Source organism: Centrocercus urophasianus, unplaced genomic scaffold, assembly GCF_019232065.1.
Source record: "Centrocercus urophasianus isolate 14NV4802_14NV808 unplaced genomic scaffold, USGS_Curo_1.0 seq_25, whole genome shotgun sequence".
NCBI classification, from domain to species: Eukaryota; Metazoa; Chordata; class Aves; order Galliformes; family Phasianidae; genus Centrocercus; species Centrocercus urophasianus.
Window position 1 is genome coordinate 8,961,453 of NW_024884811.1, and position 13,820 is coordinate 8,975,272.

Genomic DNA, 13,820 nt, shown 5'->3' on the forward strand with positions numbered 1-13,820 from the left:
CTGAACCACACAATGTAACGGCATAACTTTATTTGGAAATAAGATGGAAATTGGAAAACAGATGGCCTGATTCAAAGACAATCAGAAGTTCCAGTATGCATTCAACTGAGTAGTGGGATTTAAAGACTAGAAGAAAAAGAAGAGAGGGAAGGAGCTGAAAATAAATAAAAAATAACCACATTGTTTCTAGCTAAGCAGTAATAAAATCATTATGACTTATTGTACAGCTTTCTGAGATACTTAGTTGATTTTGTAGAAGGTTTACACTGGCAAGCCTAACTGCAACACAATATTCTAATGCTTCATCTAAAAAGTTCAAACAGTAATAGGGTGCTGCTACAGTTTCAGTTCATTTGGCAACAACGGTTTTTAAGAACCAGCATTAAAATCTTAACGGGAAGAAAAAACAAAAACAAAAACAAAAAACAAACAAGCAAATAAAACTCATGAGGCAGGGCTGGCTGGGGAAACATTTAAAGCATGATACAGAGTCTTGTTCCTAGCCCTGCATCCTGATAAGCCTTCAGGAAGGTCCTTTTCATTATCTCTGTCTCTGCTCCCTCTTCTCTGTGGGATACAAAAAACTTGTGTTCACTCAGACATTTCGCTTGCAAGTGTTTTTAGACAAGGATTCTCCTGTACTGTTTTGTCACTGCAGAACAAAGGGGGTCATTCTGAAAGCAGTCCTTGTGGCGTTGCTGCCATACAAGGACCAACAAAATGTTCATTTGGCTAGAACTGGAAGTTTATTCCAGCTGGCAAAAATACAGCTGCTATATCCTTTCTATGCCATGGATGGCCCTGAATACATTTAATTAATAGACTGCTTTGAGCCAAGCACGTAATTGGAATCTGGCATGGAGAGACATTATGAGAAATGTACTGATGTCAAACTAACCATATTAATACAAAATTATAAACGGATGTTGCTGATTTAGCTAGGAGATACATGAATAATAAAATCAATCTTAAAGGCTACTTGGTGATTAAAACAAGGGCTGTGTAAAGACAATAATGTAAACACAATTTTATTGCTCTCTTATCAAAAAATAACGTAATGACAGTGAGAATTACCTAGTGTTCATCAACAATGAAGTTGAAGAAAAGAACACATGATGCATAGTAACCTAGTGTGCTGCAAAATCTCTTTTGTTCTTGATAACAATAAGTATTAAGCTTAGAAAGATAGAGAAGTTGAGAAGAAAAGAGCCTGTGTTCCTGTAACCAGAGGGCACAGACCAACAAATGATTTGAGATAAGAATGGCTGTAGCCTTGTTAAGGTGACATGAATGAGATGAAGCCTAGGAACAGAGCAAATTCACCTTTGGCTTTACCTTGATGATCATAGTCTTCACATAAAAAATGAAAACGCTGGGGAACTATTACACATTAAAAACAAACTCACCTTGTCTGCCATTTAAAACATGTTAGATGACATAGTCATGTTTGATCCAAACCTTCCCCAGATTAATGACTTTTACCATTAAATATATTTTTAAATTACTTGTATTCATGCAAAGAAAAAGGATATTTTGGTTAATCAGGATATTACAAATATTGTACAAAGAAAATGCTGAAAATCCTCAGGCACCCAAGGAAGATGGCACAAACCTGAAGCTTTAACTGCAGCTCCCACATTGTTAAAAGTTCTGCTAACATCTCTCTAGTTGAGTATCACCCTGCCACTCAAAAATTAGGATGTATAAGCATCACTAGCTGCTGCATGAGTAAATTTTTGTTCTCTTTTCCTGTTCAAGAGGATAGTTTGCAGAAAAGAACCCCTATTATAAAAACTGAGAATTTTTATAGCATCTTTGAAATGTAGGAAAAAGACAAGGGGTTTCCTTCATCAGTAGAAGTGGAAAAGGGTTCAGCTGATTTAGTTGACAAGCTTAGCTGACACAGCAAAAAATTATACTTTCTGTTATGCATCTACTACCGTTTCTCCTATATTATTATTATCATTATTTATAATAATAATAATAAATTATTATTTATATAATAAAAATATAAACTTTATATAAATATATATGGAAGCAAGAAAACAAAAAAGGTATCTAAGTGGCACTTTGAAATTCTCTGTAATAATATATGTAACTTTCAATGGACTACATATTGCTCCTGGCTGCACAGATTATAAGTATATGTCAGACTGTGCTATTTCTTAAAAGAATTTAATTCAGAATATATACTATGCTGAATTTTAATGCCTTAAAAATACTGGTTATGTTCTTAACCAAAAGGGTTGAAGACAGCAAAATGATGTAGGAAAGCATTTCTTTTTCATTACTCTGCCATACATACAGATAATATATAGATTATAACATTCAGTGGAAACCCACAGCAGTTTAAATGCTATCTATCAAACTTCTACAGCTTGCTTAGTTAACAGAATTATTATCTTGGCTTACCCAGATCTGTAGCTTAATCCTTTTTTCATTTTTGAAAACTGTTTTTACTTTGAAATCGATCCCAACTGTGCTCACAAATGCAGAAGTGAAGGAATCATCAGCATATCGGAATAGAAAGGAGGTTTTCCCAACACTGCTGTTGCCAATGATGAGCAGTTTGAACATGTAATCAAAGTTCTGGTCAGATGTATCTTTCTGGCCATATCTGGAATCTTGAGCAGACGCCATCTGTAATTCAAAATAAAAAGAAATAACTTATTGTCTTTTGAGTCATATAAAACAAGAAAATTCTAGATTTTATTAGAATTTTTAGTAACAGGCATAGAGAACTAAGAAGGTCACAGAAGTTCAAGACACTTCTATAACTCTTGTATTCATTATAACAGTTGAAAAAGAGGACTTATCAAAGCTAAACATCACTATAATGAAAACAAAAAGATCCTTCTAGAAGTCCAGCTCTTGAATAATGGTTAAGACCTACTTTCAGAAAATGTAAGGAATGAAATAAATTGTGAAAATACAGACAAAGATGCTTCTCTTCACATTCACAAGAATGTGAAGATGACACAAGATGACAGGTAACTTATTGCAGAGGAGGTACAATTCCAAACGAAAACTTAGAATCATTCATAGGTGATATAATTCTAGAATAATTTATCTTACTGTAAATATTCTACCATCATTTCTAATGCCTACCACCTTTTTAATACATTTGCCATTAGTAGCTTTCCATGAAAAAGTGAGTTCAGTATATACCTCTCAAATAAGGTCTTGATATTTTTCAGTTCTCATATCTTGTACAGTTTTGGAATGGGAATAAATGACAGTTGATAATGTCTTCATATTTGCATCCTTAAAATAAGACTTCTAACTCATATAAAACACGAGATTACAAAAACTGAATAAACTGAATACTACTGAATATCAAATTCATTTTGCTTGGAGGCTTCAAAGATAATAGGTTTCATTATACATTTTACGCTTTATTTTCAGAAGGGTATCAGAGGTTAACTTGAAAACTCAGCCGCAATCTTACCTGTAACGATTAAAACGCAGTTGGCAAAACCAATAACTTAAAACTAAATGTTTTTCACTCATGCTAAGAAAAGTCTCAAGAATTTTTGGAACCTGGCAGTATTTTAAATTCTTGCATTTGGGCAATAAGGGTAATACATTTGCAGACCAATTTCAGACAGCAAGAGCAACAGCCTATTCTAATATAAAGGTACTCAAAAAGCAGCCTGTGTCAAAGCTTTCTAAATTAGACATCTCAGACTGCATTCAGGCAGTCTAAGAGGACAGCTGGAACTGAGACATTGCAGAAGGATGAAGGATGTACACTAACTCAGTGAAATTCTCTCAGAATTTCAATTACTGCATAAGTCTTCTGAGATAATTTTTTGTCTTCTAATACAAGTAACACTATGCTAGCTTCTCTGGGCATATGGGGAGTCATATAGAAGTGGGGACAAAATGTTATGAAGGAGACAATGGAAGCATCAAGCTTTCAATGGAAAATGCAGTGTAAGATTTATATTTCATAAATAATGCATTAGTGACTGTTTGATTTCAGACTTATCCTTTTTATTTGGTAATGATTAAAGTTCTTGACTAAATCTGGTCTCAGTTACCACATCTTTGCATCCTGAGTGTTTGCATTAGCTTTAATATTTATTCACTTCTTTCTGAAATGTGCAACATTTTAGAATGAAAAAATACAAATGAATATCACTAATATTTCACCTTTCATATTTCTACAGTGAAGTACAGAAACAAATCTTCTCCACCCTCATCACTCTCCCCTATTCTAAAACTATGTGGGGTATTTTGCTTGGAACATGTGCAAAAGAAAATTATATTGTGTTTATGCTAGTCTAATCTTAACAGGCTATCACATACTAAAGTGCTAATGTATTGCACAACTTACAACAAGAGGAAGTCAATAAAATCCTCCAAACCAAAGGCTGTGCAGTGGCTGGGCATGTCTGTGAGCAGCCCTTATGCTTTTGCAAACAGCCTGTTCTGCTGTTCTTCGGTCTCTCTTCCATAATTTAGCAGCTGAAACCATAAATTACCACTTCTAGAAAGAAGAAGCATTTTCTTTCTTGATTTTTTCTCCTAAGAAGACTTTCATGTAGCTTCTTCAGCTTGCCTCTTGACAAAGCCTGCTGGTCCCCGCCAGCCTTATATTCAGCTGGCTGGACCCCATGTGCACTACATTTAATCCTTAAGAATTTCAGTGCCTCACACTTCTTTAGAAGTTATGATTCAGTGAGCAGAGTAATCTAGAGGCCTAGTTTCTAATAATAGTGCTTATAATAGTTTCACTAAAGCTTGCACTTCATGTTGCTTTCTTAAGTAAGAACATTTCCTATTGACACTTTTAAACAAGGTTCCTCTAAATTAATATTTATGTGGATTACCCATGCAGTAGTTCTTTTAAATGTTCTCAACAATAATTAAAAAATAAAGCTCAGCAACTTCACTATGCCTTGAACTTATGGATTCATTACTTGCACTGCTGTATGCAGAACTAAGGGCAAGTTGAACAAAGAACCTCAGCAAACTTTTATTTCAGTATTTCTGCCTATTATATGTAGCAGAAAGTATAAGAGGAAGGCAAGGAAAAGGACTTATTTCTCCACTTTCCATCTAGGGAATCATGAGGAGGTTAGTGAATTACTGATAACAGTTCAGATTGTTTGGAGAGATTAACTTCAGCAAAGAGAAATAGTCTTCTGAGAGTATCACAAGTGAATGATCCCTTCCTATTTCCAAAACTCAGATGAGTTTTAGAATAGTACTGTTGCCTGCACCAGCCTGAAGAAACATCAAACTCAGCACTGCTGTCATTACTTCCCAAAGCTCATTCATTTCATAATAAGCTTCAAAGTGTGCATCAGACTCCCACTCTAAATGATACTGTAGAGGAGTCTCTATTTTTCTGCTAACTGGAAGAGAAACCTAGATGCTTGATCTTGCAGGGATTTGTGCATGCTCTTGCAGTGTTTTTGTCTCTTAAGTGCAGACTGTTTGTTTCAAACATGGACTACACTGCTGTAGAGAAAATAATACCGCACTTCACTTTTAACACGATTTGTCTCAACAATGGAGGCATTTAACAAAGAAATGTGAAAAATCTGATGTGGATTCCTCCTTTGGAAAAAATGCTGGAAATAAGTAGGAGAACAGCCATACTCGAGCAGATTAATTAAATACTACACATATTGACAGGAACCAGATAAACATGCCAAATTTGCTAGCTCTGTAATCTTCTGCTTCCAAGAAAACCAAAACTTTACCTTTATTTTGACAAAGCTCTCTTCTCAAACGATTAAATGGCTACATTAAACATGCAGCACATTCATCAAAACACACTGAATTTTCTCTCCAATTAAAATTTGTCTGTATTTAGTAACATTAAAAAGAAGATGCACAAAGCTGTTTCCATTAGCTCATTTCGTGCACCATTTTTTAACAGCATGAGTGCCTCTTTAGCTCCTCATAGTCACCAGGATTTCAGCAAAAAAAAGCAGCCTTGGGCTACCTCCTGAAGGACTCAAGACAGATCTGAGAGCCCAGACCTGGCCCACAGGGCCAAGAAAATAAATCTGAAAAGGTCTTCATGATAACACTAAAACACTTTGCTGTGTTTCTCTCTACGGCCTTAGAGGACCTTTTTCTTTGATAGAATTAATTCGAACAGCTTTCTCACTTAAGCAGGGCAACGTGCTTCCTGGCCTGTATATCACTTCAGTTTGAACATATACATCAACCATACTCTGGATGTCTATGCAGATTGAATTGCTCTTGGAAGAGAGAATGCAAAAAGAAAAGCTGTGATTGAAAATACTAAGGTTCACTCTTTTGTGTATGCCAGAACTACTTTCTATACTATTAAAAATAATATCAACAGGCATATTTTAAAGGAAAAGATTAAGAGTAAGCCTGGAGAAAATATTCTCTCTCTATCTACACTAAGAATAGATGGACACTGATTGAATAAACTATAGTTATTTCAAAGAGTAGGATTTATTTCTATATATTGTGTAGAAATACATACATTTATATTGCTTTCAAAAAAGACTAGCTATTTTAGCAAAAAGACAACTGTCTGCACTGGCAGCTTTTTGTGAGATGGATCCTCCTTTCTGTCAAATATTACTAATCAAGATACCCAGATGAAATGGAAACAATGAAATACGAGTGGAAAATTCAGTATTTGTAACTTCTGGGACTGAATGTAGGACGCACCACAAGTGAGCATCTTGAATCTGCAAATCAAAGGTCATCATCAGTGCAGTTACGATATTATCAAGATCCTTATATGGAAGAACATTTCATTTATTCTATGACTGTATGACCTACTCAGGAAGAAAAGAATGATTTTGTACATAAACTGCCAGATGAATAATCTGGGGACTGAGTTTTGTTTCAGACTTTTTCACCACTTCTGACTCTCATTTTCCTTTTTTTCCTCATGTCTTCAGCAAGATGCTTAACCTCTCTTACTTTAATGCTCTCTAAATAGTTCCATGACTATCCACAGATGCAGGCCACAGCCAATCCTCAAAAAGCTTTGCAGATCATTCTTGTGATCTCATTTTTAACAGAGTTAAGTGGACAATCATTTATTTGGAATTATGGATCACTGGCCATCTGCAGCATACAGCTTGTCTAAGTTAATTTGCAGCATCAGGAGAAGCATATCTACTTCAAGGTATTATGAAGTTGTATTTATGAATATTTGCAAGCATATTATTCAATCTGAAAAGTATTGTTAGAGATGTTTTATTATAGTAACAATAATGAAATGTTGGGGAACTTGAGGAGATACAGAGAGGAGAGAATCTAAAACAAGCTCAACTTTGTGTCAGGAGAAGTAGCATGAATATGGCCACAGTGCTGGCTACTATCCGGGACAGCAGCATGAAAGGCACAATAAAGAACAGTTCTGGAAAAGCTTTAGCACATGATTTCTGATGATCTGCTTATGGTGAACTAAGCGTGACTTCTCAGCCATTTTTCATTAACCTAATTTTCTCCTGTGAGTGAAATCTAAGTGTAAAACATACACAGATAGTAACCTTGAGTAATCATTAGGGAATGAAAACTACTCAGGCAGACATACAGTGGAACAGACACTGGGAATTGAGAAGAATTGAGTGTATCAGTAGACCTGTGTACCTTTGAGCTGCCTTAGAAAATATGGAACCAGCAAATAAGTGACTTCCAAATAGAAGTTGTGACAGAAAATGATTCCAAATGATTAACAAAAAGGTAATATGACTTGTTCTGTGGACTGAGAGGTTTGGCAGGCTCTTCTCCAGTGCTTCTAATCTTAACCAAGAATGACACATCTAATACTTTTACTCATCGACAGGAGATGTATTGCCATACCAAATTCTGTGTCTAAAAGATCTGATTTGTTTTTTTTTTTTTTTTTTTTTTTTTAATCATAATTGTACAACTCTTAAATATCTGCAAAGATTCTTTTTACTTGCTCTTGCAGTTTTACATTGTGTTTGCACGTGTCTGTTATAAACCATTATGTCTGAGCACAACCACTGTCAGTGACAACAGGATGTGAAGTGCTCTGAAAAAAAATGTTCTTATTTGTTCTTTGACAAAGCATCAGAAATGCTTACATTGTCTTTATAGATTGTTTCCCTTTCCATACTTATATTTCACCTCTATGGCACTAGTGATTTTTGAATTATTTGCCCAAGAGAGTGACAAAAGTAGCCACAAACTCTGATCCAGATCCAACTATCTATAGCAGACGACAATAGCTAATTTTTATGTTGGTTAACTCTTGCTCTGGAAGGACTGTTTGAGCTAACTTTCTGGTAAGTTTTGGCTCTTCTTGTCTAAAGAGAAATGTCACAAGCTTGAGATTCAAACAAGGAATTCATAAATATAGAAAAGACAGTCTTAATGCACAGGCCCTTTCTCTTATCCTCCTACAACATTTTAACTTCTTAGTTATCTAATTAATGTTTGATGGAAATGGAAAAAAAAGAAAAAACCACCAACAAAACCAGTGCTTACACATTCCTCTAACTTCTTTTTATCCTGATCAAAAGACACGTACTTAATCACTTTTTCTGTTGCACTATGGTTCATAGAGAAGTTAGCTCTAGAACGGACTGTTCCACAAAGCTATTGTGTACAAAGAAGCAACAGTATTTGTTTCATGGAAACCAGGCAATTAGTCCAGCCAGTTCTAAGCCACATTTGAACAAGAAAGCTGGAAAAATAAAAGATTATTAGGGAGAAAAGTCCACAATAGAATATTGTTTTACTTGAATCTTTAATAAGAATAGTAGGTAACTACACATGGAATGGTGTAAGTAGAAGAAAAAAATGTACAGAAACTACAAGGCAAAATCAAACTTTATCTGCCAGACTACATTTTCACACAATTACCATTTTGGAACATATCTGTTTAAAAACAGACATTGTTTGACCATCTCTCTAGCTTTGAAAAACTGGAACTTAAAGTGGTTTGTGGTTTTTTTTTTTTTTTTTTTTTTTTTTTTTAATATCTGTTCACTGTCTCTGTTTATGCTGAGACTATGCTATCTGTTAAACAATAATTCAATTTATACTGATTACTAGATATAAAAAATAAGCAGCAGTTCTCTGATATATGACAGTTAAATATGTATTCAAATATGGAGTTTATTTTCCTCAAATTTTATTTAAAATTGAACAATTTTGTTTTTTCAAATATTTATCAGTGCCAGTGACCCATCAAATGCCAAATGCAAGAATGACCAATCTGTTTTTTTCATCAGAAAAATCTGCTTTTAATGAAATGCTCTTCAAAGTCAATACATACTAAATATGACTTTGATATTTCAAAAGACACACGTAAATAGACGTCAAATTCCACATAAATATTCCTAAAGCATGCACATAGCATGCAGAACTAAGCAGTTTAAACAGCAGACTAATTGTTGCTGTTCTCCAATCAGAAAACCAAAAAACATTCTAAATGAAGACTGGTTTATTTGTACTGCACCTATTTGATTGAAATGTTTCAGCATATGACATCCAAGCAATTGCTCTGCAAAATGTTCATGAAATTATTGTCCTCTGTCAAAAGTCAAAGAAACCCAATGCCACTTCAGCGTAACTTAAGACTTCAGATTGCTTTTTGAGCATGCATATTAAAGCAAGTGCAGTTCAAGCTGGTACTACAGACAGCAGATACACAGCGTGAAAAATATTTGCTAACAGAGCTGCAGTTCATAACTTAAATCACCACTGACTGCAGAAGTGTTCTTTGCATTGTACAGAATCAGCAAGATTGATTGCTACCAGCTCACCAGAAATGTGACCAATCTTCTATTAGAAAGCAGTCATGTGTTTGAGTACACAGTCTAGGGGCCCACAGCTCCCACAAGAGATCATAAAAGGGGCTGTGAGAAATAATTAATATACATCTAACTGCACAGCACAAACTGTTTTCAAGCAACTACCAAGAAACTGCTTTAAACTGTGCGGCATTACTTGTGTCTGCATGCACATCATTTGTTTCTGACATACTAAGGGGCGCGATATCCTTTCATATGTGAAATGGTTGAAAAGAGGCCACCTCCTCACTGCTCCTAGCTCTAATGAGCTGACTATCCCCGCTGGAGATGGACGGCAGCTCCTCGCGCAAACAAACAGGTGGAGACAACTCGTCAACTTCCTGCACGCCCAGACATCAATTCCTCACACCATCCCCTGAAAACTTACCCTCGCCTACTCCCAGGGCCTGCGATCAGAGCTCAAAGGGCATTAACGGTACCTGCAGGGCACCGCTTTGTTCACCCTGAAGATCCGAACCCCACAAGTGGGATCGCAGCCTGGGGCACCGAGCTGTGCGCAAGACGGGGCACACCGAGCCCCACAGCCGGGGCTGCCCACCTGCCGGGCAGAGTCCCGACACGCCCGGGACCCTCGTCCATCGGGCCCCGCACTCGCCACGCCCGCCGAACCAGTGAGCCGCCGCCGCTTCTGCCGAGCGCCGTGCCGGGCAGCCGACTGCGAGCCCAGCCCGGCGGCTCCACAGTTCCTCGTTAGGTCTCCTCCCGCCCCGTCCTGCCACCTCCCGCCTCCCAGCCTCGCCGCACCCGCCGCTTCCTCGCCCCCTGCCCGGGCACCGACCTGCATGGGCGCTTCGTGCCTCATCGTCGGACGCGGCCGCCGCTCGTCCCGCTGTCGCTCGCCGCCCGCTGCCCACCCGGACTCTGCCGGCAAACCCGCGCCGCGATCAGCACCGGAGCTGTCCGCGCTCCGCCCACGGCACCGCCCCTCTCTCCCGTGCGCCCTAGGGACATGTAGTCCCCGCCGCGCGCCGCTCCTCTCCCTGGTGACGGCTGGGGACTACAGCTCCCGGCATGCTCCGCGCCCGACGTCCTGCCGCGGAGGCCGGCGCGAGGGGTGGCGGTGCAACCCGCGCGGTTCTTTGCGAATTAATAGCGGTGGGGGAGACCCCTCGGGCTGGGCCGGGAGCCCGAGGGGAGCCGGGCCCAAAGGAGAGGGCGAAGGGCGCCGGGCCGGGAGGCGGCGTCCTGCAGGGGTCGCCCCACTTCCGTGCAGCGGGGGGCTTCCCGCCGCCGCCCCGGCCCCTCCGTCTGCCGGGGCCCCGCTGCCAGCCCGGCCCGGCCGCGGTGCTCCGGCAGCGCGGGGTCCCGACCCGCCGATCACGCCGCGGCGCCGCGCTGTGGCCGCTCGCTCGCAGTGGTGCTGCACTGCTTTCCTGGCGGCGCGGTGCTGTGTGTACAGCAGCCCCTGGGCTCCCTCCCTGTAGCTCTCGGTCACATTCTGCTCTCCGTGTCCCTTCTCTGTGTCCTTGCTTTGCTCTTTGCTGGGCTTTGGAAAATGGTGGTGCTGCTGCACGGTAGAAGCAGCCCGGCTCTGAAATGGCGGCCCAGCGTTGGGTGGTGGCTTGTGCTACTGGCAGCAGTAATGGGGCTGTCAGATAGGAGTACCACGCCTTCAGATATAAAGCAGCCGTCAGATATAAAGCAGCTCACCTTCCACACGTGTTCTCAGGCTTTGTTTTCCAAGAAGTTGCTTTAAGCATATTTGTCAGCAATTTTCCCATAACTGCTTCTACTGAGTCATTAGTTATGATGGGCCGAGATTATACAGCTTCCAAGCAGGTAGAAAAATGTATGATTGGTTTTGGAACCAGATTTAAGATTTGACATCTTCCTTACTAAAGCGCAGAAAACAAAGCATTGCTGTGTTCAGAAAAAAATGAGCAGCTCTGGGGATGTTTGCCAGAGCTTGCACATTACCAGGAATAGCAGAAGGGAAGTGGTTTGTGGAAAAGAGTCTGTGCTCTGGAGTACCCCTTTCTGTATACATGGCTCATGTTCCATAAAGCACAACACCTATTGGAGCTATGACCTAGGCAAACTGTATGAAAGAGACATGAATATGGATTTAAGTGTCTACCAGAAGTAATTTCAAATTTGCTGTTTTTTACCGTCACTGAAAGGTATTTAAAACTGTATCAGTGTAACATGAAAACTGGTGTTGATTTTTATTCGAAAACATGATGTGTGCTTTCAGCTGTTTCTTCTTTCCTGAACAAAACTATCTTTGACATTACTCTTTCTGACATTATGGTCACACAGGCATCATGAATTTGCTCAATACTTACATTTAAAATCTTATCTCTGTGTTGAATGGTTGAATTTTTATGCCTGATATTTATTGTCTTTATCTAGTTGAAAAAGAAATAACTGAGTAACATTTCTCTCTGAAAACAGAACACACTATATACATTTGCAATTAGGGAAAAAGGAGAAACATTCCCTAAAATGTGTTGGTCTAGAGTTTTGTTTTTAAAAATTACAATACACAATCTTGAATATAATAAACTTTACATAAAACAGTTCTCATTTTGGAACGGTACTTTAAATATTAGCTGGATAGATTTTTGAAGCACTAGATTCAAGCATTCAGTGAAGCTTCAGACTATAAAATTTGGAAAACATACCCTGAATTTACTATTTTATTTTTATTATTCTGTATTTATTTATCTTCTACTTTGAAGATAGAAAAATACTGCAGATATGTATTAGAAATTATAAGACTTAAATGGTGCTGGGTTCCCAAATTTATCTCAAAACAATGATCTTCAAAATCTATTATTATATTGGCATTTATGTTAGCATTGAACTCCCTAAGGAATCTCACATCTAGAATTTCCATGCAGGGAACTATCACTAGAACATAAAGCAGGATTCCCTTTCTGATTGTTGTATGTCTTTCTTTAAACTATTAAATTACTATTTTTTAATGAAAACTAATAACACTAAGGCAAGCGGCATCTCTGCATAAACAATACTCTTCTTATTCCTCGTTTAATTTTTAAAGGCATAAAAATTTAAATAATGCTGAAATACTCCTTCAGGTGTTTGCAGAGATGTTACTGCCCTTTCCCCCTAGCCCCCATCCCCTCCTCCAATCCCCCCTGCTATATTCTAGCAGCACCTGTGTGCTTTTCATTTTGTCTTCTTTTTCAGAGACTTTTGAAGATGGCAAAGATGGGAAGGAAATGGACCAGAATTATATAATTTCATGCTAGACACAACTCACATTTCTCCTCTATCCCAGTCCAATTACATTCTCTGACAGTACTTCACAAAGCACAGTTTTTATGGGTCTAGAGTTTCTGCTGATTACGAAGCACAGAATTGTAGAATATCCCCAGTTGGAAGGGACCCACAGGTACCCCTGGGCCCAAATCCAGGCTCCACACAGCTCCACCCAAAATCCAAACGCCACGTAGGAGAGCGCCATCCAAACGCTCCTTGAACTCCGGCAGCTCAGGGTCCGACCACCCTCTGGTGCAGACCCTGTCCCCACCCCCCAGCCGCCCCTCCCCTGGCACAGCTCCATGCCGTGCCCTGGGCCCTGTCGCTGTCACACACAGCACGGCTCAGCGCTGCCCTCCGCTCCCTGTCAGGAGCTGCAGCTGCCATCAGGCCTCCTCGCAGCTCCTCTGCTCTGGGCTGAACAAACCCGGGAGACTCAGCCACTCCTCACACGCCTTGTCCTCTAGATCCTTCACCAGCTTTGTAGCTCTCCTTTGGACACTCTGTCACTGCTTTATGTACTCCTTATATTGTGGCACCCAAACCTGCCTGCTGGGCCTGGGGCACCCCAGGGTACGGTTGGCCCTTTGCACTGCCATGGCACACTGCTGCCTCATGTTCAGTTTGCCACCAACCAGTGCCCGCAGATCCCTTCCTATCGGGCTGCTCTCCAGCCTCTCATTCCCAAGAACACACAGGTATCTGGAGTTACTCTGTCAACACTGTAGAATTCAGCACTTGCTCTTGTTCAGTCACAACATGTGAATTAAGTTTGGAACACAGTTAAAGCTTAAAGCTCTG

General features: G+C 39.6%; 1 protein-coding gene across 1 annotated transcript in view; it reads right to left on the bottom strand.

Moving 5' to 3' along the window:
* RAB3C (RAB3C, member RAS oncogene family) overlaps positions 1 to 10,596 on the bottom strand; it is a 59,111-nt gene extending 48,515 nt beyond the window's left edge. The window contains exons 1-2 of the mRNA XM_042825997.1: positions 10,573 to 10,596; positions 2,413 to 2,640 (exon numbers count right to left, since the gene is read on the bottom strand). Of these exons, the coding sequence (XP_042681931.1) occupies positions 2,413 to 2,640; positions 10,573 to 10,596 (252 nt within the window). The remainder of the gene's footprint in view (positions 1 to 2,412; positions 2,641 to 10,572) is intronic.
* Positions 10,597 to 13,820: the final 3,224 nt, after the last annotated feature.